At 42.9% G+C, this 24,760-nt stretch overlaps 1 protein-coding gene across 1 annotated transcript in view; it reads right to left on the bottom strand.

Moving 5' to 3' along the window:
- Nucleotides 1-833: 833 nt before the first annotated feature.
- FBXW8 (F-box and WD repeat domain containing 8) overlaps nt 834-24,760 on the bottom strand; it is a gene marked incomplete at both ends in the record, with an annotated part of 31,318 nt that continues 7,391 nt past the window's right edge. The window contains 5 exons of the mRNA XM_010082147.1: nt 834-1,043; nt 2,533-2,729; nt 10,292-10,449; nt 24,037-24,125; nt 24,719-24,760. The exon at nt 24,719-24,760 is cut by the window's right edge and continues 123 nt beyond it. Of these exons, the coding sequence (XP_010080449.1) occupies nt 834-1,043; nt 2,533-2,729; nt 10,292-10,449; nt 24,037-24,125; nt 24,719-24,760 (696 nt within the window). The remainder of the gene's footprint in view (nt 1,044-2,532; nt 2,730-10,291; nt 10,450-24,036; nt 24,126-24,718) is intronic.

Consider the following 24,760-nt stretch of genomic DNA (forward strand, 5'->3'; position numbering starts at 1 on the left):
TCAAGGCATCTGGAACCAGGGCTTACCGTAGCTTGGTCCCTGCCCTGGAGAGGGGCTGTGTCCAGGAGCAGGTAGGATTCTGAGTTCCCCCAAAATACAACTATTTATGCTACTTATTTGGGTCTGCAAGCCCTAAATAGTCCCTCCTGTAAGCAGAGAGGTTTGAGGATGGCTGCATTAGAGGCACGCCTCAGCCATCAGCCTTCAGCAGTGTTACAAACCCAGTCCGGTTTTGGTCTATCCTGCCACTGGTACGATGTGCTGATGGAAGCAGCAGACTGTGTCACAGGGGGCTTCAAACCAAGGATTATCATTTAGCTTCCCTTAATACAACAGTCACAGCTTTCTCATCAAATTGGGAGTAACTTAGTTCAAATACTCCAGCACACACAAAAAAAACAAAGCAGCATCCTCCTAAGACGTCACAGACATTTGCACATGCAGGGCTTGAGCTGCTCAGGATGCCCTCATCAGAAAGGCTGAGGGATGTTTGGGCTTTTTTAAGCAGGAGTTGTTTATTGGGTTTTTAGGTTTTGGGTTTTTTTTGAGGAGTTCCCCCTAGAGGGCCACTGACGTAGCATCCCTCTGAAGGAGCCAGGACCTGCTGCGGAGCAGAGAATGCAAAGTATTTACAGTGAACGCAGCGAGCTGAGCAGTGATCCCTTCCTTCAGCCCACCCAAAGAACGCTAATCGAAGTATCAGATTAGTGCACTAAAAGTATGTCTTCCCTCTACCATCAAAAGCTGGGAAGGAAATGGTCAGCAGCATGAACTCTGTTTTCCTTTGTTAATTATGAAGGTATAAAAATCTGACAAAACCAGAAATGAAATACCTGGTTGGGCTCGTTCAACAACCAGCCAAAGGTTTTGACCCCAAAGGCTGCTTCGTGAGCAGACACATCGAGACAGGTGACGGGCTGACCATAGACAGAATGGAGGATTTTGCCAGGTTCTTCTGCTTTCAGGAGATAGACAACGTCTTCTGCAGCTGCTACTGTCACCGGATTCCCCGTAACACCGGGAACCAGATTAAGGAAGTTGACCTAAAAAGAGCAGATTTTTTATTTTCATTACAGCAAAAAATTCTTTTACATCAGTACTGCCACATGCTAGACTGAACAAACTACTGATGTGTGGTTATCAGCTATCTCGAATCATCCCAATTATACATTCATTTCAGACAAAGACCAAGTATCAATTTTATTTCTGAACTTTTGCAAGTTTTGCTCCGAGGATGAAATCTAGCTTGCAGTCTTTAGAATGAGCCCATTTAAAAAAAAAATAATCGGAACACATTAAAACAGAACACACCAAAATGGCACTTTAGAGAAAGGAGCAAGACTTAATGGACTCATTCAGATGAAGGACAGAAAGCCAGAAGGTTAAAGCACACAAAGCAAATATCGTGGCCAGAATGTGAATATGGTGCTCCAGGAGAGGCACCACAGTCACGCAACTAATGCGGAATGGTTGATGCTCACCCTGAAATCACGTATATATGCCCTAAAACAACAGAAAAGTCCTCACACATCTCCCAGACAACCCAAATTTTAGCTCCCCCGTCTTCTACCACGAGACCAGAATGACGTGGCTCTTCCCATTTCAGTAACTGGTTAAGACATCGCTGGGAAGTCTCACCACGGGAAGGGCTGAAACTCCTTAACGGCACAGCTGAGCCAGAAGAAAGCGTGGTGTCCTGGGTGTCTGTCTGTCACACGTGGCTAACTGACAGCTCACAGCAAGCTGATGCAAGAGTAAAACCGATCCGACTACAATGGTGTGGTGGTGTTTTAAGGTTTTTACTGGGAAACCTCTGAAAATGTTTGGGGATTTTGTTTGTCTAAGCATTGCAAAACTGACTTAGCTTTGAAAGAGGGGGTTAATCGGGAGTGGTTAAAATCACGACTTCACGCCCCTTAGCTGCACAGTCAGCCTCTTGCAATAGCAGAGAAGCTGCAGGACTCAATTTATTCCTACGCGCTTCCTTCCCTTTCAAAAAAACTCTGAGACATAATAAAACTTCAGAGAATGGGACAGCTTTTAATTAAGAGAGTCTCAAAACTTCAGTGACAGAAGGTGCAACCTAAAGAAGCTGCACGACTAGTTACAGCTTCACAAGTGATGCTATTAGCTCGCCTGCAATATCCTTCCTCGGAATTAATCAGATAGCACTGATCTGGAATGAGACCTTGAGTGTGTGCTCCAATTCCATGCGAGAAAACTGACGTACAAAATGAGCCAACATAGTTTAATGTTGACAAAAAAAAAATAATTAAACCCAGCCAACCTCCTGCACCATATGGACTTCTGCTCATTTTCACTTATAGCTTAAGCCAGCATTTCACCCTTGCTCTTCAGCGATGGAAGGCTCGTCCGTTAACTGCTCCAAAATCACTGCTTCTAGCTGACAATGCTGTTATCTAGTTCAGGCAGCGCTCTCAGAAGATTTTTATAAGATCCCTCTTAACCATACCAAAAATAATTAGTGGATGAGGAGCTCCTGGAATGAAGCTGAGTAGCCTGGAGACTCACCAATTTCTGGATTTCAAATGTTTCCGTGGTTTGCCAGAATCCTCTGTCATCAGGGCTTTCCACTTTGACCTCGAAGCCAGATGCCGTTGCTACCGTCGCACCCTCCGAACCAAGAGCTAATGCCTGGATCCTCTGGTTGTGCTGGTAACGATGGACCGGCTCCCGCCCGAACATCAGGCTCCAAACACTAATCGTTCCTGTACACAAAGACATAAAGCAACCACCATGCGTTATCTTAGCATTTATTAAAACTTTTAAAGATTAAAGATATAAGCTCTCTGTAATTCCTTATTTTTCAGATAACGCTGTTATCTACCTTGAGGAACACTACTTGACTTCTCCCACTTAAGCACATTTGGAGAAGATTAAACACACGCCTAGATTTTTATTCTACTGCATATTCATCCTCAATTACCACTAAAAATAGCGCAGAAGAACCCACACTCAGATTTAAGTTGTTCTGCTGCACACAGAAAAGTTTTAAAGGGAAGAACCTGAAGCTTCGCACACACAGCAATCACATTGGGCATTTTAATACCAATCTGAACAGTTTGCAACCAGCAGCAAAGCTCCTAATCCTGATACTCTGTGAAAAAAAAAACAAAAAACCACCAAAAAAACTCAAAAAAACCCCCCAGAAAATGCAGAAGAGTTCAAAAAGCTAATAAATATAAATCCCAAAGAATACAGGAGTGACGACACATTTGCAATTGCATTTTTTCCCAGCACAGATCACCGATACTCTCGTTAAAAGCATGGAACATTAAAGCAATAATCGGAATAAGTGCAAGCTGGAGCAATCAGGAGCGTGCGACAGAACAGAAGGGCCAGACGGAACGGGAGCTTTCTGGGCCAACCTTTGCACCGAATTAACGGCGAAGCAATCTTCCGATGGGATAGGCAGGGCTGGAGAAGCCTTCCTTCTCCTTGAGCGTGGCCATTAACGATGAAATGATTAATGGGAGCTATTCCTTCAAAAGGAGACATAAAAGCTCTGACAGACAGCTGCGGACGGGCACCGATGCCAGTCTGCAAACACTCCTCCCGCGTCCCAAAGGAGGTGAAGCAAGAGTGTGGTAATGAAACTGCACGTAGTGAAATGGTATCTAAATGAGTTTAAATTGATTTATGTTTGCTTTTGTAAAGATTATTCGGTATCTGGAAAGTGCTAGCCATGTGAAATAATGCAGATAATCCTTAAGATCCCTGTCTAACGGCACTCCCACTGAATATTTATATTCCTCGCCATGGGAATGAGAACCATAATGGGGACCATTTTTGTTTTATTAGGGATGCATATTTAAATTAATCTGCTATTTGCCTAAACAATTAACCGCCTCTGTTTGTTTACACAAAGCCAAAACTGCAATTAGGCTTCCATCAAAAAGATAAGTCCCGACTAAAACTGTCCCGATGGAGCCATAAGGGCTCAGAGCAGAACTTCCCAAAATTACTTCTTAGCATAATGGTAATTATGTTAATTGCTTGAAAGGTAAATAACTGCTGAACTGGTTTTGAAAAACAGAATGCTAGCTCCCATCGCAGCACTTACGCGTCAAACAAGTTAACAAATACAAATGGAGAGCACAGGCTACGACTCCGCCACAGCCGGGTCTGCCCCACGCGAAGCCGGGGCCCCAGCGAGTCCCGGGCTCCAAACTCAAACACGGGGAAGGGGTGAAGTCTCAGGTCCTGGCCAGCTGATTTCAACAAGCAAACAGCAATGATAAAAGACTGTAGTGATAGCCTGTTAGAACTGGATTTCTTTATCTGAGGATGAATATTGCTGCCAAGCTCCCCTGGGCAGGAGCATTTTCAACTTTTTTTTCCCCCAGAATATCTATCCCAAGTAAAGACCACTTTTGTGAAAGGGAAAAAGGAAGTTGATTTGCTTTTGGTAAAGTCTTTTATTTACACATTCTGTGATGTGCATTTCACTGTTTTTAACAGAGTGTATTAACGTCTGAAAGTTCTGCAAAATACCAAAAAAATATTCAAGTCAAAGAACCACAGGAGCAAACTGCGAAACCCAGCATTCAGAGCTCTGCTCTGTACATCTGGGCAGCAAAGCCACTGTTATTACCACTGCATCTCAATCATCACAAAAAGAGAAGAACAGCGAAAACGGCTCCGGAGTAGTACAATCAGTTCAAGACAGGTACTTTTTTTTTTTTTTTAACCAATGTTCAGTAGCAAAATCTACTCAAAATATCTAAAATTTTTATCAAATCCAGTGTGTGCCACACCTGATGCACAATATGGTGTGAAAAACATCCCTGGTAACATCAACAAAACAAGTGACTTAACTTCCCAAGTTAACATCTGTTTAATGAAGGAGCAAAATGAGAGTTCAAAAGGAACAGAAAGAACATGACAAATAAAATTTTATTTTATTAGGATGAACAACTATTTGCTTGCAACAGTATTGCTTGTCCCTCTGGCTTCTCCTCTCCTCCAAGAGGATCCTGTACGATGTACGATCCTGTACGTACATCCTCCATCGTCTGTTCCTTGCTGCCACTCAGAAGCTTCAATAACGGCGTGCACAGACCTTCTGCGGCAACGCACTGCTGTCAAAACAGGCGCAGGCATTCATGCCTGGCAGCAGGAAACTGTATCAAGCCTTACATAGAAAAAGCAAACACTCCACTGTATTTATCAACAGGTGAAGCTAGGTCTAAAAGTGCTATTCAGAATATTCTGCCTTTTATCGCAGAAAGAGCAAAATGTATTTATTAGTGTGCAAGCCTTTGCAACAGTCAATCACGTTTGTGTAAGAGCAAAAAAAAAAAAAAAAGCCACCATTACAGCTAAAGTTATTAGTATGGCAACATAAAAAAAATTAGGCGTAAGATTTACCAGTGCAGATGAGATCACTACTTTCCATAGTTTATCTTCCTGCCTCCAGCAGTGACCAGTACTTCATTTCCAAAGCAATATCTTTGTTGAGGTGAAGTTAAGGTTGCAAGCACACAGTATCATCTTTTTTTTTTTTTTTTTAAATATGGTAATCTTAAAAATGCTAGAAAGTCATTAAATCAAAATTACAAGCAATACTTTCACAGCATGCTGAAATCCGCACCGCAATTGTGATTATTCCAATTGAACTCGAACAATAACTCCTCAAACCGATTTAGACTTTACAGCTTGCTTGTATGTGATCTTGGCTCAAGGAAACGAGTTAAGTGCAAGAAGCTGATGAAGATGGTGTAATTGCTGACGCTTGACATCACAATCACTGTACCAGTCTTGTTTATCACACTGGCCCAGATTGTACAAAGAATTTAGGTTTATAACTTCTACCCCCACATATTTCTGAAACGTGGCCTGATGACATGTCCATTTACTGCAACTCCCTCTGGATTGCGAGGTATTTGGATAAAACATCGAACTAGGAGACTACTGTGCCTTACGCAGCACGCTGCTGATCCCGACTGCACTCAATCCAGCGAGCATCCGCAGCCTGACACATCTCTCGCTGTATCAGAGGTGGACAGCTGGAAGCTGCTCTCTGTCTCCAGCATATTCCCCTCTTTGCAGCTGGAAGCACAGAAGACATCCTGCAAAAGCAGCTGGGTTTTACATCTGTTTTCACACCAGTTTCTCTCTGGTATAAAAAGTAACACTTCTGCCACCAAAAAAAAAATTTTCTCTCCTATAAAATACTCTAATCCTGTAACAAGGAAAGGCAGCATAAACACAGGCAAAAAAATGGTAAATCACATTTGTAAATATTATACTGGCTGTGTTCGCCAGCGTAAATACAGCACGGCACAGCTCCTTCTAGGAACAAGCCACAGCAGAGGCCAGCCACTGCCCGTGCTACCAGCTACTGGCAAACCCTCGGGGTAAGCGCGGGGAGGGCTGGGTTTGGTGCAGAAGATGCTCTGCACAGATCCGTTAACATCAGCTTGTCCACGTTCAGACCACAGAGCTAGCAGATGCTGTCAGCTTTAGAAAAGATGTAAAGCAAGCTACGTGTGCGGTATCAAAAAAAAAAAAAAAAAAAAAGCAAAGACAGAATTGTGCATATGCTAGAGCAGGGAACCAGGACATGTTCGTGGTTTTCAGGCTCATCCACTTCAGCTTCCAAACACAGCCGTGCAGAAGGCCAGAAGCTGCTTAATGCACGTTGTCTATATGATGTGTGGCTCACAGTCTTGCCACTTCCTATCCTGATGTAAACAAAATAAAATTATTTTTCACCTCCTGAAAACGCTTCTTACCTGTATATTTTTTTCTCCAAGCTGGGAACATTAATTTATTTCCTTATCAATTTCAGATCACACCATACTCCTATGAAGCACCAACAGCAGACGACACACCCAGGGGAAAATGAGCACCAGCCTGAAGCCTCAAAACTTACCTGAATTTTGAGTTCCTCCCAAAAACATTTTGAGTTGGAGGGACAACCAATGCACAAACCTTAGGAGATGCTTAATGTTCATTAACTAAAATTTTACAGTTTATTTTCACTGCTGTGCTATTTTCTTAACTTTCAGCAGGTACAGCAAGTTCCTTACCGTAACAGCAAGAGACCAGACCTCAGCCAGAACAGTCATGCCTTGACATGACCACTACTGCAGCAGTTTCCACCAAAGGCCGTCAGGTTTTACCTGCACCACTCTGTTACTGAGATTTCCAGATGACCCTGGCCCTGTGCAGGCCCTCAGAGAAGGCACAGGGGACAAAGTCTGTATTTCCTTCCCCACTTCAGGACTCCAGAGGCAGACTTTTCCCTGACCATGATGTGAAATCACACACGATTTACCCAAGCCAAGAGTTTTACATCCACAGCCACCTGGATGTATGTGACGGGAATAAATATACTACCACCTATGACATGTGATTTTCTTCACAAACTTTTTCCTTTATTCAAGCCAGCCTGCTTCCCTGCTCTCACTATCTCACAGCACGTCCTGGCGCTTCGGGGAAGGCACCAAACACGTTACCCCACTGCTGTCTTTGCAAAGAGGGTACAGAAGGGACAACACCCGCAAGCGGCTTTAAGGGCATCCGAATGGACAAGGCAGCAGATTTACAGTCCCAGAAAGTAGCGCTGCCAAAATTCCCTTCCTGGAGCCTGCCAACAAGCAAGAGCACTGCTGATCCCTGCAGAAACCGCATCCTTTTGCTCCAAGTTGCAGAGTAGCAACTTGTGAACTTCCACTAACTCCTCCCAAGGGGTCTCCAAGCATCACCGTGAACGGCAGCAGCGCAGCATCTCGCCACCATGCCTACAAGTACGAAGCACAGCATTTAAAAAAAAAGAAAAAGTATTTTCTCTTCTTGCAGCATATTTTTTTTCAAGTCAAACTATGAGACTCCGGAGGGCCGGGGGAAAGCGACGGCTGAAGTAGACCGCTGTTTCCCAAAAGCTGTGGCTCCCAGCCAAAGTCAGGCAAGCATGGAGCAGATGGAGTCCTGGCACGGTCGCTCCTGTCCCTGCATTAGCAGCATCTGCTCATTACCCAGAACCCTCGCCTGCTTTATCTAATGCTCCAGGAAAAGCATTTTGATTTGATTCATTTCAGTTCGGTAACGTGCAACACAATTAGTGGTAAAATCAAACTGGAGGACTGCCAGTGCTGACAATAGGAAACAAGGCAGAAGAAATATGAGGCCAGTGGGTTGGAATTCAAAAATCACAACTGTGGATCGAGTTGCCAAGTCCCGTTGCCCCAGGTGTACATCCAGTGCCCCCACTGAGCGCTGGCACGGGCGGAGAGAACTTCATTTGCTCCCCGTACGTGTTTCTCTCATTTACCTCTCCCTCGCAGCTTGTTTCTCAGAGGCTGACGCTGTCGGAAACATTCACCAAAAGTCACAATTCAATTCTTCTGTAGCGCCATCGTGGAGTTACAATTCACTTTGGATGCAGGCATCCCAGTAAGACCAATCTTTCTCCTTCCTTCCTGTATTTCATATACCTTGGGAAGCGTCGGCTACTACGGAACAGCAAACCAGCGCTGGAAGGCAGGCACAGCGCGAGCAGGCAGCCTGTTAGCTCTTCCCTGTGATCGGATGCCAAGGACATCGCTGCATGAGCTCTGCTGAACTGGGAGAAACTGATGTTATCTGAACAAGTCTGCGAGCCAGGGATTCGACAGAGAAGTCTAGACTCTCTGCCTGACAGCACCACCTCCAACACTAGCAGATGGTTTCTCTGTGTTAGTCAAACTTACAAACAAAGAGAAAAGGGAACTGGAAAAGTACAACAAAGAACAATCAAACACATTATCTTCAAAGTTGCCCTCTCCCTCCCCAAGCTGAAAATAATTCTCTTCACCAAGTGGTAAATATACGCTTTCAGATTCCAGTTAGCAAACATTTATTTACAATTCCTTATTCACACAGAAATGAATCTATTCTGACCAGGCTTCTCAAATCAGAGGAACTGCCATATCACAGAGCCCATTAAAATTTCTACCCAAAAGAATAAAAGACGCCGAGCTTTATGCAAACTAGTTGAGTCGCAGCATACACAGGACCGACGACAAGGAATACGACAGAAAAAAATCTCTAGACAAGTTATTAGATTAGTCAGTGGGAGACTAGAAAACAAACAAAAGACCCTCTGCTAGCCATTGTCTGGCACACGGGATAAAAAGCCAACATTTAAAATGATCACTGTGTTCTAATTTCCTATGACTTGAGTAAATAATATTACTGAGTATTCTGTAATACCACACTTGCCGTTGGCAGCAACCGCTGCCTATCAACAACTTTTAGCCACAGAAAACCACTCTAGCATGATCCACTCTAGAAAAAACAGCTAAGGATGTTATCATCTTAAAACAGTTGTTTTCACATACAAAGCATTTAATTTACCTCTAATATAAAATATCTGGATTAGGGATTTTGTTTGGATTACCCGTCTTCGGGTTTGTTTTCACACACAGAAATGCCAGGATCAAAGGCAGCATGTGTACAAAGCTCCCCAACTTTAACAATACTCCTTATTCATACCTGAGGGCATTTTTAAATGTCAAATCACACATTTTAAAGAAAGATGACAGGAGTTGAGTTCTGCCTGAGCAACCCGGCCTAGGATCCCAATCGGCCAGCACTGTCCCAACCTGGTTTTTGAAACGGCTGTTCCCGCGTCCAGCAGATGCACGGTTGGTCTCTGGCCCTTGTTGTGCAGTATATACACATCTAACTATATTTGAAACAATGCACATAACCAGGATTTTATTGGGGTTTCATTAAATATTAGGTCATAGCTTTTATTTCTCTATATCAAAGTATCTAATAACCCACTACAGTTAAAAACCAAGACTTTAGAAACCAGTGAACCAATACTCCAGTTAAGAAAATGTGCATCCATCCACTCTGCCAAGAGCAAGAGAGGACGCAGATTAATCAGACATGCAAGCTTACCAGTATTCCCAGAACAAAGCTTTACAGCACCCCAAGGGAGTTTTGGACAGAGGAGAAGGCTGGTGGAAGAATATTTAATATTTTTATAGCAAAACAAGTTATTTGCTTAAGATAGTTTGGCTGGACTACAGCCTGGCACTCAAGCTTTGTGTAGCAGTTCCAGTAGGAATTAAACATCAGGTTTAATGGGTGCTATGTTCCAATGCCTCCTAATGCATTTAGGGTTATTGGCCAACTTTCTCACATAAAAGCAAGTGTGTGCGTGTGTGTGTATATACAGGATTACAGCCACACAAAAAGCTGAGCACAGCTGCTTCATTTTTATAAAGCTTTTTTTTTTTTTTTTTAAATAGGGAGGAGAGTTGTGGTTACTTACCATCCTCATAAGCTGCTACAGCCAGAGAGCTGTTTATCCTCACAAAGGAGACATGTGGCTGAGGTCCAGCATCACCAGGACCGTGCACTGGTTCCAGGACGGGGGCTGTGTAGTCCCAGGTGCGAGTGTCCCACAGCCTCACCTCTCCTGATGTGTATCTGGAAGAGAAGGCCACTATTATTCATCCCAAAAACATCTGAAAAGAGGTAGCTGCAGGAGAAGGGAGGAAGAAACAAGAAGTGTCTTAAAACCCAGCGTCTTTTACAGCTACTGGACTGGTTCTCCTGTTTAGACACTCTGTGTACAAACCCAAACTTGTTCATTTTATTCCTATTTACGGACTGCAGCATCAAGTCTACTAAGACAAGCAAGTACAAGAACAACATGACTGAGCTACCACAGGTTACTAACTACTGGTAGTAGCTTTAGACACGTAGAACACAAGGAGAGCTGGGCTCAAGAGAAAAAAGGTCGTCAGCAAGGAGTCTAAATGACATCATGGCAAAACTTCAAAGTATTTCCTTTTGGTCTTTAAAAATCAGTGATTGTGGTTGTGCCAGGAAAGGCTGTTTAATCAGTGTTTATGGACACACACACAGGCACTCACACGCGTACACCCGGCCAACCTACTGCTCTTTATAGAGCAAAACTTCTTAATGTCTCATCAACAGATCAGATTGGCCTACGTCACTGAAGACTAATTAATTTATTAATACAATTAAGTGTTGTCTCTAGAATTAAGGCAGTGCTGTCTTGTTTGCAGAAGGCTCGCTCACCGATCACCAGAAAAAAAAACTGAGTTTAACATCAGACTATGGTTTGCCAATGAGAAAATAAAAAAATAGAACTAAACTTCTCAGATAATACTGAAGATATCTAAATGAACAAAGGTTAGTGCAGCAAACAGCACAGAAAGTGTTCTGTGCCATCGATGCTGTAGTACACAACATACTAGTAAAGAAAAAAACATTGCAGGCAATGTAGAGGAGAATCTCCCTCTCCAACTGGTCGAAGACCATAGTTCAGCTCTTTGGAACAGTTCAGTAATTATTTAAGAACTGTGATAATTAACACGAACAGTCTCAAATGTCCTTCTCCATCATACCCAAGACTTGGATTCTGTTGGAAAATGAAGGGTGCTTCCTGCTCTGTCAGCTTTGTTGTTATCTCCTGACTTTGGGGGGAAAAAAAATATTTGAAAAGAGCAATTCTGATAAGCCTCAAAGGTCTACAGGCTAACAATCCGACTGTCCCACGTTTATGAGGAAAATAAGAAAATAGCTATTTACAAAGGAGGTGAAGGAAAGTGCTTAACAAAGAGTTGAGAAGATGTTGGACTTCGACTCAGGTTGTGGGTCTTTGGGGAGAACCACGCAACTGGGCTACAGGTACTCTGGAGCAGATGAGTCCAACATCCGAGTGAAAACGCTCCACTTCAGACAACTAATTAAAGTGCCTGAGGGGGCGGTGAAATCTGTCAGGCAGAAAGACATGCACATTAATTCTCTGCACCGAATTGGGAAGGGAGGAGAACTGTGTCCTTGTCACATGGCAAGGCAGAAGAAGAGGGACCAGGGCAGGACAGCACTTCTCCCTTTTCCTCCCTCTGCAGATGAGGTTCAAATCCCTCTGTAAATCCTGCTTTCACCTCCTATTTACAGCAGCACTATTTAAAAAGAAAAGATCAAAAAAAGGAAGCTTCCCTAAAGCAAAGCAAACAGTTTCATTTCGGACTGAACAAGCTGTCTGGTTTAGTCCACAATAAATATCTTCAGCTTACAGAACAGGAAAGTGCTCATTGCAGATACAATTTAAAATTTGGAGATAAACTGCAACGGGACAGGTAATGGCACTGATCTGTTGCCGTTCCATTCAACAAGAGACACACAGAACATTTTAGAAGCATTTTAATTTTGAGCTGCTTTTTATTTCCCTTTATGTTGGGTTGGTTGAGGTCATGTTTTCAAGCTTCTCCTAACGGCAAAGAGGAGCAGATCACTCTCAAGGGGGAAGTCAAAATTCTCCCGTCACTAGGTGACCCTGAGACGTGAGTTTCAAGAGAGACATAAAATACTGGTAGAACTGGCAGAAAGAAGTGACCGAATATTCATTTCCACCCTCACATAAGCAAGGAAGAACAGCATCTCCTCCTAGTGCACGCACACGCTCGCTGTCACATCGTCTGCTTTAGGAAAATAAAAAGAAAGACAAATAGATGGAAAAAACAGAACAACAGGAAGAGAAGAGACACAGGGCTGGCTAATTCTCTGAGTGCACCGCTTCTGTTTTTTCTACACAACATGCAACCCAAGGAATCCAGGGCTCAAGACACGCTACCATCCGTACATGGACTGCAGTCTTGGAATTACAGATCAAACATCACAGTACCACAGTAAGTGCTTAAATTAATTTTATCTGATAATTCAACCAAGGCAAAATTTAGTTTGAACCATTCTTTGCTCTTGAAGAACCACGTAAACCACCTTTAAGCTAAGCTCAAACTGGAACAGAGCCACTGAATGTTTCTATCGTTTTGAAATAAATTTGACTCAAAATTCTGATGTGTTTGTGCTGGGACCTGTTAAACACACAAACTGTTTCTTGCTTGGTAGGCTCTGCATCAGAGCACCCTGCAGCCTCCTCATCCTCACCCTTCCTCCCCAGTGACAGGTACATGCTAAAGAGCCTTCACTTCTCCACCACGAAGCCGTGCTGCTCTCCCACCCCTTGCAAGGACCTGTTGAACTCAACAACATGACGTGCTGCCGCAACGCCACGCAACGCAACAACGCAACACAACAACACGACATGCTGCCGCAACACCGTTGAACGCAACAACATGATGTGCCGCTGCGCCGCCACAACACAACGCAACAACACAACCCACTGAGCTTGGTATGAGTACCTCAGGTATGCTCCAGTGTACCAGATACTACAGAACAACCCCTAAGAGGATCCTGGCCACGGTGCTCATTCCAGTTCTGTCACGATGAAGAACAGGAAGTGCTACATGTGCCAGGAGAACCCTGTGAGCACCCACCAACCCCTACCTTCATGTGCATCTGTCCAGAAATCCCACCAGTGCACTGCACAATGGGACCAGTGCTTTCCGTTCAGCAGAAGGAGTAATAAGGGCAGCAAGACGTCTTTTCCCCCAGCCCTCCTGTATCCCTCCAGTCCCCGTTTCTCACTCAGCAACACCACTCGCATCCTTCCCAGCGCAGTGTGACAGCAAATCAGTCCCCTGTGGCAAACCTAAAGGATTTGGAGAGATGTTACAAGATCATGCTGGAAACATAAGTGGAAGTCTAGGTTTGGGCAGGGAACCAGCACGGGGAAATGGGAGACATAAACCATCTCCTCAGCTGACAACATGCTCTGTTGGCCATCCCTGCCGTGTGCCCATTTCCAGCATCCACTGGGCCTGGACCAGAACTGAACTGGAAGAATTTCAACACGCAGATAAATCCAATTCAGAACTAAAAAATTTAATGGTTCAACTCCCTGCTTTCAATGCTGTTGTAAAGAGCAACACACTTTCAATTTGTAACCACAACAAAAGGCTTTTAAACTATTAAAGCATTGCCTTGCTATAAAAAAATAAAAAGGCAGCTTTATTGCAGATAATTGGCAAATCTGCCGTATCAGTATAGACGTCTGAAGAGAAGAACACGCTACACTTCACAGAACCTATTTCTAGATAATTTCAGTATTTCTATTCATTTCCTACCCACAGCAACTTTTACACTTCACCATGAATATTTACTTTGGATTACCAGCTACTGAATGAAAGAATCCTAGATTTAAGTCTTCTGCCCCAGAACAAGCACAGCCCTCCAAACTCAATCGGTTGCTGATTTTTCTATCAAAATGACTATGAAAGGCCCACACAGCTTTCTGCTGGAGTAAAACAAAAAAAAAACCCAACACCTTTCTGTTTGATACAACAGTAAACTCATCCTATTTGCTGTAATACCAACAGCATTCACCTACTGCTTTTTTTCCCTGGGGGGTGTGATGAGATGATTATTGCAGTAGCAGGTAAATATTCCAACATCTAATATAAGCCACTTCTGGGGAAAAAAAAAATCCTACCCCAAAACCTACAAATTTTGAGTTCTCAAGCTCAAAGAAGAAAAAAACCAATACACATTAGAGACCATGCCTGATTTACTTCATTTAGAAAGGCTGCTCAAAGTCTTGATTTCCTGAGCACAACGGAGCAACAAGACAGACTGTTGCTCACAACCCCACGTTTTTTCCTCTCCAGACACGTTCCAGGGTGTTTCACCCACACAGAGCCTGGCTTTCAGCTCTGGGTGCTGCTCTCCCTGGTCACCAGACACAGTCATCCTTCTCTTAGCGTTCAACAGGGACTCTCCTCCCAAGTAACTCAGCTTCTCCGATGGACTTACACTTCACTTTGCTCTTATTCTTCTGAACATTTCAGTGTATACATGAGAAGTAGCAGCAGGAAAAAGACAAGAACTATATATTTTGCCAACTACACTTCTCCTTGACAAGTGAGTTCTGTAATTCTGGACAGAAATGTAGACTTCTGCAAAAATTAGTCTGCAAATTCAGCTTAAGCTTTACAGATATGCATAAAAATCTTGCTGAAATGGAGCAACAATAGGTGGAATGCATATGGTATAGAGAAACCAAAAAAATTAAATTCATATGGTATCTACAAATGCACTATGATAAAAATACATACTCACTAATCAAAAGCGTTTCAACTACTTTTTATTGGCAGTAATGTCATAATGGGATGAACAATTTCCTCGTGCCCTCTCACAGGAGTGAAAGCAGAAGGCTGAAAGAGAAGGAGCTGGGGGTTAAAAGCTGCGGCTGTCCCACGATGGCTGGGAAGCAGGTGGTGAAGTGCAGAGCACATGTGGGAGGAAGCAGAGCTGGAGGCTGGGCACCGCTCTAATGAAGTGGTGCTGAAGAGGCAGACGATTTCATAAGGAGAAAAACATCAGGAAACTGGTCAAAACACAGAGTCTCATCTGAAAAAGCTCAACTGTGTTGGACAGCACTAGCCAGAACAAATTTGGGGAAGAGGAGGAGGGGGAGGCTGATCTCTCTCCAGAGCCCCAGATGTCTTTATCGTTGCCTAATGACAATTATACTCAACCAATTAAGACACTGCTATCACAGTTGCATTGTTAGTAAGCCTTTGGCCCCGAGTGTTGATGGCTGTCTAATTAGTGTTTGTGCAAAGTACAACTGCAACTAATACATAAACTGACAAATACACAAAAGAAAAACTGTTAACATGAACATTTTCAGAACAGTCGAGGCTCTATTCGTTCAGTCCATGGCAGCGGCAAAGACAAACTGCTTTCCTTCATGGCTTGCTTGCTGCTGGCACTGCAGAATTTCACTCCAAACAAATGGGTCAACTAGACTGTCGCTGGGTTTCTGTTCAAACAGGATGCTGGTGTCAGGCCATTTTGTCGGCTGCCTCAAGCACACCACTCCAGGGCAAGTATTTAAACACGCTAGGTTGGTCTGAACACCAAAGAGTCTCGATAAGACACTTCAGAAATGAGTTTCTGTTTTCCATATTTTCTCTAAAACAAATTGTAGCAAGAAAAGAAAAAGGAAGGAGAAAGAAAAACCTTTGTTTCACAGGCAGGTTTGATTTCCAGAAGGCAAAGTCTGTTCTGTTTCCAGATACCTGCGGTGATCAACAAAACAAAAAAAACCCAACAACTTTGTTGCAGGCAGTCAGCGACCATCTGTTAATACTCAAAAGATCTTATTAAGAAGTCCAATGCATTTTATTGAAGTCAGTAGGAATTTTGTACAAGTAACAGTCTCTAGCTACAGCTCTGTTTAAACGGATGCCTGTCGATAGGCAAGGAAAATAATGAGTATCTTGCATTGTCTTGCTCCAACAAGCATCTCAGACCTTTCATCCCAATTCCACCAAGAGCAACTAACCAGTCCTTCATGTGGTTAATTAAGGTATCTCATCAGTGACCCCCTCAGTAGGCTTAAGAATAAGGTCCAATTAAATATGCAAACCCCAGTTCAAACGTCTTTGCACGCTGGTTCCAATTGCTCCTAAACTTCATCTTCTCTGTAAGGCTCAAGTAAGACAGTAGTAATTCATAATGTTCAACTTCAAAAATCCTGCTCATCAGAAACACTACAAAGTGGGGAGATACCTCAATGGCTCCACACCATACTGGAATCAAATGGATTCTATTCTCTGTACCCAGCATTAAGACCCACAACTCTGCTCTGAAGTGAGGGATAACGATGGATTGCTCCAATACATTTACACAGTGCTAGATGCCTCACAGAGTAAGGCTGGATGAAAGAGGTAAAAGTTCCCAAGCCTTCCTGTGGTCTCATTTACTGTTATTTAGAGACATCGATATTGCCACCATGTATATAACTGACAGGTAGCTTGGCTAAGGGATTCCTTAAGGGAAGGAATCAGGAAGAACAGTCTAGAAGAAATGATGGAGTAAAGAACCACTTTATATGGCAGAAAGGAATATAAATAGAACACAATGACCAAAAAAAATATGAAATAAATGTAACAGAAAAGAGAAAATTTTCTGCTATTGCATAGCACAGCAGACCGCTGCACCATAAAATACAAGAAAAAAGAGACGGGGCTAAACCAAGATCATCTGAAACAACCATAACACTGACAGAAGAACGTGAAGTAGAACAGTAATGTCCCCGATTCCATCCAAACATTATTTTGGGTTGCCTGATATATGAGGAAAGCTATGAAAAAAGTTACTAACTTGTACCAAAACAGATCTGGAAACACTTTAAGATTTAACACATAGGAAATACATTCTGAGCATCCCTATGATCGGTTCCCAAACTCTTCTGCTGGGAACAAAACCTTCCAATCCATCAACCCACGTCCATATGGGGACCACTCACAGATACAGAGCTGCAGAGAGCTCATACCTTCATTCTTAGGGCCTTATTTAGGAAATCAGAGCTCCAGAAAGTGGGTTAAGCTGCTGGAGATAGCGTGCAGTTCTTCTGCAGCTAATCATTGTTATCTGTAACAAAATGAACATTTCACCAGCGTAAGTACTTCTGCATGCCTCACCTTCTGATTAATTTTAAGTGCATGCAAATGTCATACCAAGGGAACAGAAATAAGCCGAAGGGTTATATGGTAGGCAAAACATTTTAATGAACACTTACAAAAGCAGAAGTTTGAGAAAGCCAAACTGTTTCTAGTAATTTCTTTTTTATGGCCAAGAATCTCCCACCATTTAGATCAAGGTTCCAGTGGCTTGCATCAGCCCAGACTTGCTAATTAAAGCAGCTGCTCTGACCAAGGAAACATATTACTGTGGGTACCACCCAAGGCTACTGCCACAGCAGGAGGAGAAAAAAATTATACTTTTCAAAAGAATTCAAGAGGAATTATGATGCAGTTTGGGAAGGATCTGGTCCATTGGCACTATTAATGCACAAAGGACAAACACGTAATGCAACAAATACAACAACGGCTCCAGTTTCAGGTACAGGTGAGAAAACACCATTTGAAGATGATGTAAATGGATATGCTTACACGTTGGGAGGGACACAAACTGCAACACACTGCAGACAGCAGAGAGGCAAAGCATCACCTGAACTCCAGGCACTGATGGCAACAGCCCAGAGGCTGAGAAAACAGTAAAAATGACATGTTCAAGAAGTTTACTAGAAAGAAGGATGGGTTTGTCTGGCTGAGCAGAAAACCAGGCTCTACAAGCTCCAAAATAACTAGTGTGACTTCAGAATCCTGGGCAGCACTATGCACCCAGCGCATCTCGCTGCAGCACCGCGTTCCTCTGCATCAGTGAAACCCGTTAGCCTGATGGTCGCAGTCTGGGAAGGCAGCTTTCACAAAGAGCCAGTATCAAGCTTCTGCTATTGGTTTCACCTGAAAGGCTCTTTGTCACAAGATGACAGAGAAGCCAACGTGCCTGTCACTTAACACAACCTTACCTAACTCCCGGAGTTTGTCATCCGACCCCTCTGAACTCATGATGTCATCTTGGTTTCACTTGAAAAAAAGAAGGTCTGACACCTCCTGCTGCTTAACAATGATGGCAATGAGTGAAGAGAGCACAAAGGGTTTGGGGAAGGTTGGGGGAAACAGGCAAATATTTTTACCTTCTGCCTTGGTGCTTTGTTTTACATCCAGGCTTGCAGTCACTGGGAGGGGAGGGAGAAGCCTAGCAAAGTTGTGTCGTTATACAAGAGAAATTTAAGCAATTAAATAAGGAGTTTGTTCAGGCTGTTTAAGAGTTCAGTTTGTTAACTTTTATTCATTTTCATTACTAATTAATATTTTGGTTTCCTCAGGTCTGCACACTGAATTAAGATGCAAGAGCTAATAATAAATACCTTGAGAATAGCCCACAAGCCCTATAGCAAAAAAACCAAATTAGATGAGAGTTGACATGAAGTTTTAAAAAGTACAGAAAAGCGTTTTCAAGCCTTTCGGGCTAGTTTCACACATCATTATGAAACTAAAAAGAGTGGCAAGCCCATTTTTTGAAACAGTCATTTGCAGGTCACCTTTGAGCAAGAGGAAAGCAGAGTGGGAGGTGATGGCAGAGAACAAAGAAACCTACCATGGAGCACCAGCTACTTACATGTCTGTGTGTTGCTCATGATGACTTAAAAGTCCAAATTGTTTGACAGTGCTGCTGTGTTTAATTCCTATAAGACTCCTCCAGAATGAAGACAACCATACGAAAATTATTTCAGTGCATTTAGTTTTTCAGTACGAGAGAATTAAAACGTATCACTATCTCTAAAACACATGATTCTTCTAATCACACAGGATATTTAGCAAGTTCTTCTTTTGCTTCTCATTGCCTTTATCAAGCAACACTTGGAGAAATACCATCTGTGCCAGGTGTAACCCTGACAGGGGAGGAAGCATTCATCTGCAGATTTATAGAGGCTCTCAGAGCAGATGAACCTCACTAGCCCTAACTCGAGAAAATAAAATCTCCAGGAAAGATGACAGTACTTACTGGCGGGAGGAGGAAAACCTCTGAGATTAAAATGCAAAGAGAAGAACCAAGGGCTGATTCCCAGATGGGTCTGTAAGAGGTGCAGGACTTCACACAGCATCATGGCACAGCAGAGGCATTTAAATCTACATTTATACAAGCTCTTAACTACCAGCCTACCACTCTTTCTTCAGTCAAAGAAAACTGGAGAAAGAAAAAACAGATACCTTTATATTTTTGGGCCTTTGGAAGGGCTCTGGATCTCTTCTGATTATTTTCATTTGGGAAGCTTTCAGAGCTACCAACAGCAGCAATAAAGCTGCCGTGCCCTTTGCCCAAGCCTAAAAAAGTTAACACGATGCCCAACGAAACATCACCCCAATTCACAGTGGATTTGGTGGGGTTTTACTGGGCGAGATGATGACCACCAACACAAGTTTACAAGGCAGTTCTAGGACAGGCACATGAGAGCATTTCACACACAGCCGGTCAGAAACCAAACCAGTCCCACGACACGGACATACTACACCACAGCATCCACTGAGCAATGACAACACAGTTCAAACCAGGACCAGAGGCTTGCTCCGAGATCGGTATCTCCAGGAAGAGCTAACCTCTGACTACAAACACCCATCAGCGTGGCTGTCAACACTGCCAAGAAAAAAAAGAAAAGCAGCAATTTTATTGTCTGAACATACGCTTGCTTAAAAAAAAAAAATTAAGATTTTGTTAAAAGGAGGTGAAGAAATCCAGGCATTCTGTACTGAAAGCAAACACACAACAGCATTAGGTACAGTGAACCTCATCACCAGTAGCAATCTATAAAAGCCAAGCCAGCATACATATAATTACTTTAAGTCAAGTCTGACTTAAAGACAAAACTACATTTGAATTGAACATGGAGAGGAGGGACGACAACATCCCTTTAAAGAAGATCCTTCGAGACATGTAACTGTAGAGAGGCTGGCAAATACAACATTGATTGGGAGTGAGGTAACCACAAACACCACTGTCTCAAATGAAAAGGGATTCAAGGTCTGACCCAGAAAACAAGCATCGTAACCGCTGGGATGAAATTTTAATGATAAACACAAGACGCTCTGCATGCAGGCCAGATTGAATTATCTGATGTCAGGCAGTAAAAGCAAGGCGGTCGCAGAAAGAGGAGCTGCTAGCAGCCACTTTCGGCTTGCAGCTCAGGTTGCATTTAATCAATCCTTGATATTCTGCCATCTTCTGGCTCGAGCTTTGGCAGCAGCGGGGAGAAAACAGAGCAGAGTGCATGAAACAGGTACATCTCTCCAAGGGAGCACTAACCCGTATAGTTTATCTTTGCTTCCTTACACAAAGTTAACAGAGATCCCCTCCTGAAGCAGTTCAGACAAACTATACCTCCGTACATGACACTTGTAGCTGCTGTTTGAAGTCGCTTTGACCACAACCTGCAAAAATTGCTTTTCAGAAAGATTTTTTTTTTAAAAAAAAGGTCTACAGCAACTAAAATAAAAGTTATTCCACTTCCCAGCAGAGTCTGGAGCAGTACAATGAAGCACACCAGATCACGTCTATCACAGCACACATTCAAATCAAATCCCATTTTTCTCAGACTTGCTCTAAGACCCCAAATACACAACAGCCCCAGCACTTCTTCTCAAGAACCTCTCTCTCCACCTCTTCTTTAATTTTTATAACCATCCTCTGATCTCCCAAGATCCTGAGTTGAGCCTCCTGACACCCGGGAGCAGCTGCTATCCACTGCCACAGTTTCCAGCTCTAAAGACAGCGAGTAACGCCTGGCTGGGCTGACCGAGCTGAGCCAGAGCCTTGCAGCTGCTCCCCAAAGTCACACATCAAAAAACCTGCTAAAAACTGAGTGGCCCTATTTTACTCCAGTGCAACCTGCCTACAGAAGAAAGAAAGGTAAATGAGGATGCAAGCCACTGCTCAGAAAACCCCAGGAAATGGCACACACAAAATTAGCTTTAAGATCATCACCAACTCCTCAAGTCTTGCAAAGTCCCACATCTGTTGAGCTTTATGGATGTGGTAACTCTGGCTGTAATCTATGATTATTCACATGCAAAGCTAAGCACATCAGTGTTTGTGAAACTGGAGATATAATCATTAAATGTAACAGATAATTGATATTTATGCTGAGAATAAAATTGACTTGTGTTAACCTCAGCTATTAAATTACTTCTTCAGTACTGAAAGAGTGCAACAGCTAGCTATTGATCACCAGATTCATTACACTTTTATGACAAATTTGAAAGCACAACGCCATTAAATACAATACTATAAGCTGGGAAAGAAAGGGGAGGGTTATGATTGGATTAAAAAAAAAAAACACAACTAAACTAAAACCCCAACAAATGCCTCAGTCCACCTATCCTAAACACTTACAAATGCACATAATGAACAAAGTCTTCCCCTGCATAACCTGCTAATGTCCTTGGAAGTTTTAGTTATAACTTCAAGTCTGTCTTGTTTGATATTTACCATGACATACCATGAGATGGTGTTGGGAGAGGTGGGGGGTGACAGTGTGCCACCACCTTGCAGACTTCCATCATCACTGGCAGAACAACTAATTCACCTTCTTTTGGGCAAGATTCGCAGAAGAGCGTTCTGCTTGCAGCAATTTCAGAGATGTTTTCAGAGATCTCAAGCTACCAAAGCAGAATGAAGGGCATGGAGCAAACAGCAAAGCAAGCAATATCATTTTTGTGTTGTAGTATTCTAAACATCTCATTTACTAACCAGGTAGTGCCCAATTTCCCCATGTTGTTTTATCAAAAGTATGCTCACAGCTTCATAAAGACACTCCATTGCTAAATTCTGTTTTCTCAGAGAAGGAAAATTACTGAAAAGTAATTGGATGAAACCCATAAGATCACTTGTCCTAATAGATACGCATGTGCAGCATTTCCCTCGGTGGTCTCTTACCTGCTCACCTATTATTATGAACCTTGCAGGAACCTAAATTCTCCCTCCCTTCACCATGCCAGTTGAGGCAAACTCACCAAAACCATCCAGAGATATTGGAGGAACTGGGAAAGCAATATAAAAAGACAGCGTGAAACTGCATAAAGCCAGTCTCCATAATACATCAAGCTAAAATACGGACTATTTGAGTTAAATATACGGGACTAATCTCCTTTGTTCATTAATTCTTTAGAAACTAAATTTATTCTCCCTACCTTCTATATATTGCATGTTTGGATAGAAACACAATGGAGAAAATGAAGAAAAAGAAGAGCAGGAGGTTTTGGCAGCAGCATGGAGACAACTGTGGTTTCTGGCTCCCAAAAAAGTCCAGGAGGTTTCATTAGAGACAGTGGAACAGTAGCACAGATCCCTAGCCAAGGCCAGGAAAAACATTGCCCAAGCTGAAGGGCACAAAAGAAGTCAGGCTGGATCCCAGCTGTGGATTACAGCAGGCTGGGAGCTGCGGTGGCTTGGTGGTGGCCCCAGGAATTCTCAACATCAGGCAGGAGTTGACATAAGACCTGCGGTACTGCAGCCACGCAAATTCTTCAAGCCTGTCCCCATGGCCACTGTTGGGGTTCACCGCTGTGTGGCACTGCCCCTCCAGAGGTCACGGACCACACCGCTCTGCAGCAGGAGCATTTCCATCCCTGTAACACAACTGGTTAGAGCAGCAAGGACATTGCATGGAAAGCAGAGAAGCAACAGGCAACGGACAGGACGGAAGAGAATAAAAAGGGAGACCTCCAAACACAGAAGCCAAAAGCCTACACATCGCAAAACAACCAGCAAAGCCATCATCAAAGACGAAAATTCTCCTTCTGCTCCTGCTGTCTGCTGGTTTAGACTTCTGCTCCCCGTTGCCCAACAGCATTCAAAAGCATTTCAATGTATAAAGGAGTTACCTGCACGCGATGTATTCCAAGGCACCTTTCTCATAACCAGAGTGGGAATTTTATCAGTAGTATTCTCTAATCCCGCAAGGCATAAGCATACCATTATTGTGCTACCATAAGATACGGAACTCTGGTATGCTAAGGACAGTGTCCTCTGACTGCCCCCACGATGACATAGTTTTTATTTATTCATGGGACTTCTTCTGGAGGGGTACGAATTACTGAACCTGTAAAACTCCAGCAGAACATAGTATATCCTTACACCTACTGAGACAGTCACAGTAACCTCTTCCAAGAGCCTGAGAGGTTCTCAAAACTGAGTATAAACCAAATGAATAGCTAACATTTAATCAAGGTCCTGACAAAGCTTTATATTCAGAAAAGAGAAGTTTGAGCTTGGTTTTTGGGTGGGTTTTTCCACCCCTCAGATTTTCTTTTAAATAACAATGGAGAAAAATAACAGTCCTGAAATTACCTTGCCATAGCATCCAATAATATCCTTGTGATTAAGAGATTTTTATGGGGAAAAAAAAAAAAGCCTTTTTCATTGTTGTTTACAATATTTAAAACATTCTGGATGCTTCCACAGCAAAACAATAGATCACAGCAGAAAATACTAATGTCTTCACAGGGGCTATATGCACGTGAGGTAGCTTTTTGAATAGCACAACAAAAATTCACTGATAACCATCATTATCAGTCACTTTAAGGACAATCTACCTTACCCACAAAGGAACCACAGTCAGAAAAATTCATTCTTATTGCCTCAAACGGACGCTTCTTTTGAATTTGTTAAAAAGCAATCAATGAGATTTCAAACAGCGAGGATCAAGCGAGCACTGCACAACATCATACTCACCCAGCAATAACAACTCCATCGCAAGAATGCACATCACAAAGAATTTTTCCCAGCTCATATCGCAGCTGGCTCACAGCACCGATGCGGTTCTGCACAGAAAGACGAGACATGGTGTTGGGATTGCAATACATTCATCGACCAACTCAATCTCCTACTTCGTGGAAAACTCCGAGCTTGGCTATTGTTACTGACAAGTCACCGTGTGGCTGAAGGAGAAGACCCTTCTATTTTACGCTTGCTCCTGGAATTTTTACAGACAGAAATGAAGGAGAAAGAAGCTATCACTCTTCATTATCATTCACAGTCTTTAGGTAGAGAAACAATGATCACAACAACATAAAAAGAGAGCCTTCCTTCAGCAAGGACATGGAAGGAGCCTTCATCCTAAAGGCTGATTCTCATGATCAAGGGATGGTTGAACTAGAAACATCTCTTCCACCAAAGTCAATGGAATAGCACAGCAAACAGAAGGACTTGCTCCCAAAAGTAATCAGTCATTGGGGAAAAAAAAAAAAAGGTATTACAGCTAGAGCTAAGTCTCGTAAATCCCTCAGACACTTTCCCCTTTTAACGGGCAAAAAGAAGCCGCAATACAAAAGACCAACTTTTCACCACCGCTTGCTTGAACCAGGTTCTTATTTTTCTACAGCAGCTGGCTCCCACTGAAGACGTTCCCTTTTACCTTCCAGTTGGTTTTCAAAGTGCACTCTCTGGCTCGGCAGTT

This window comes from Pterocles gutturalis, unplaced genomic scaffold, assembly GCF_000699245.1.
Source record: "Pterocles gutturalis isolate BGI_N339 unplaced genomic scaffold, ASM69924v1 scaffold16124, whole genome shotgun sequence".
NCBI classification, from domain to species: Eukaryota; Metazoa; Chordata; class Aves; order Pterocliformes; family Pteroclidae; genus Pterocles; species Pterocles gutturalis.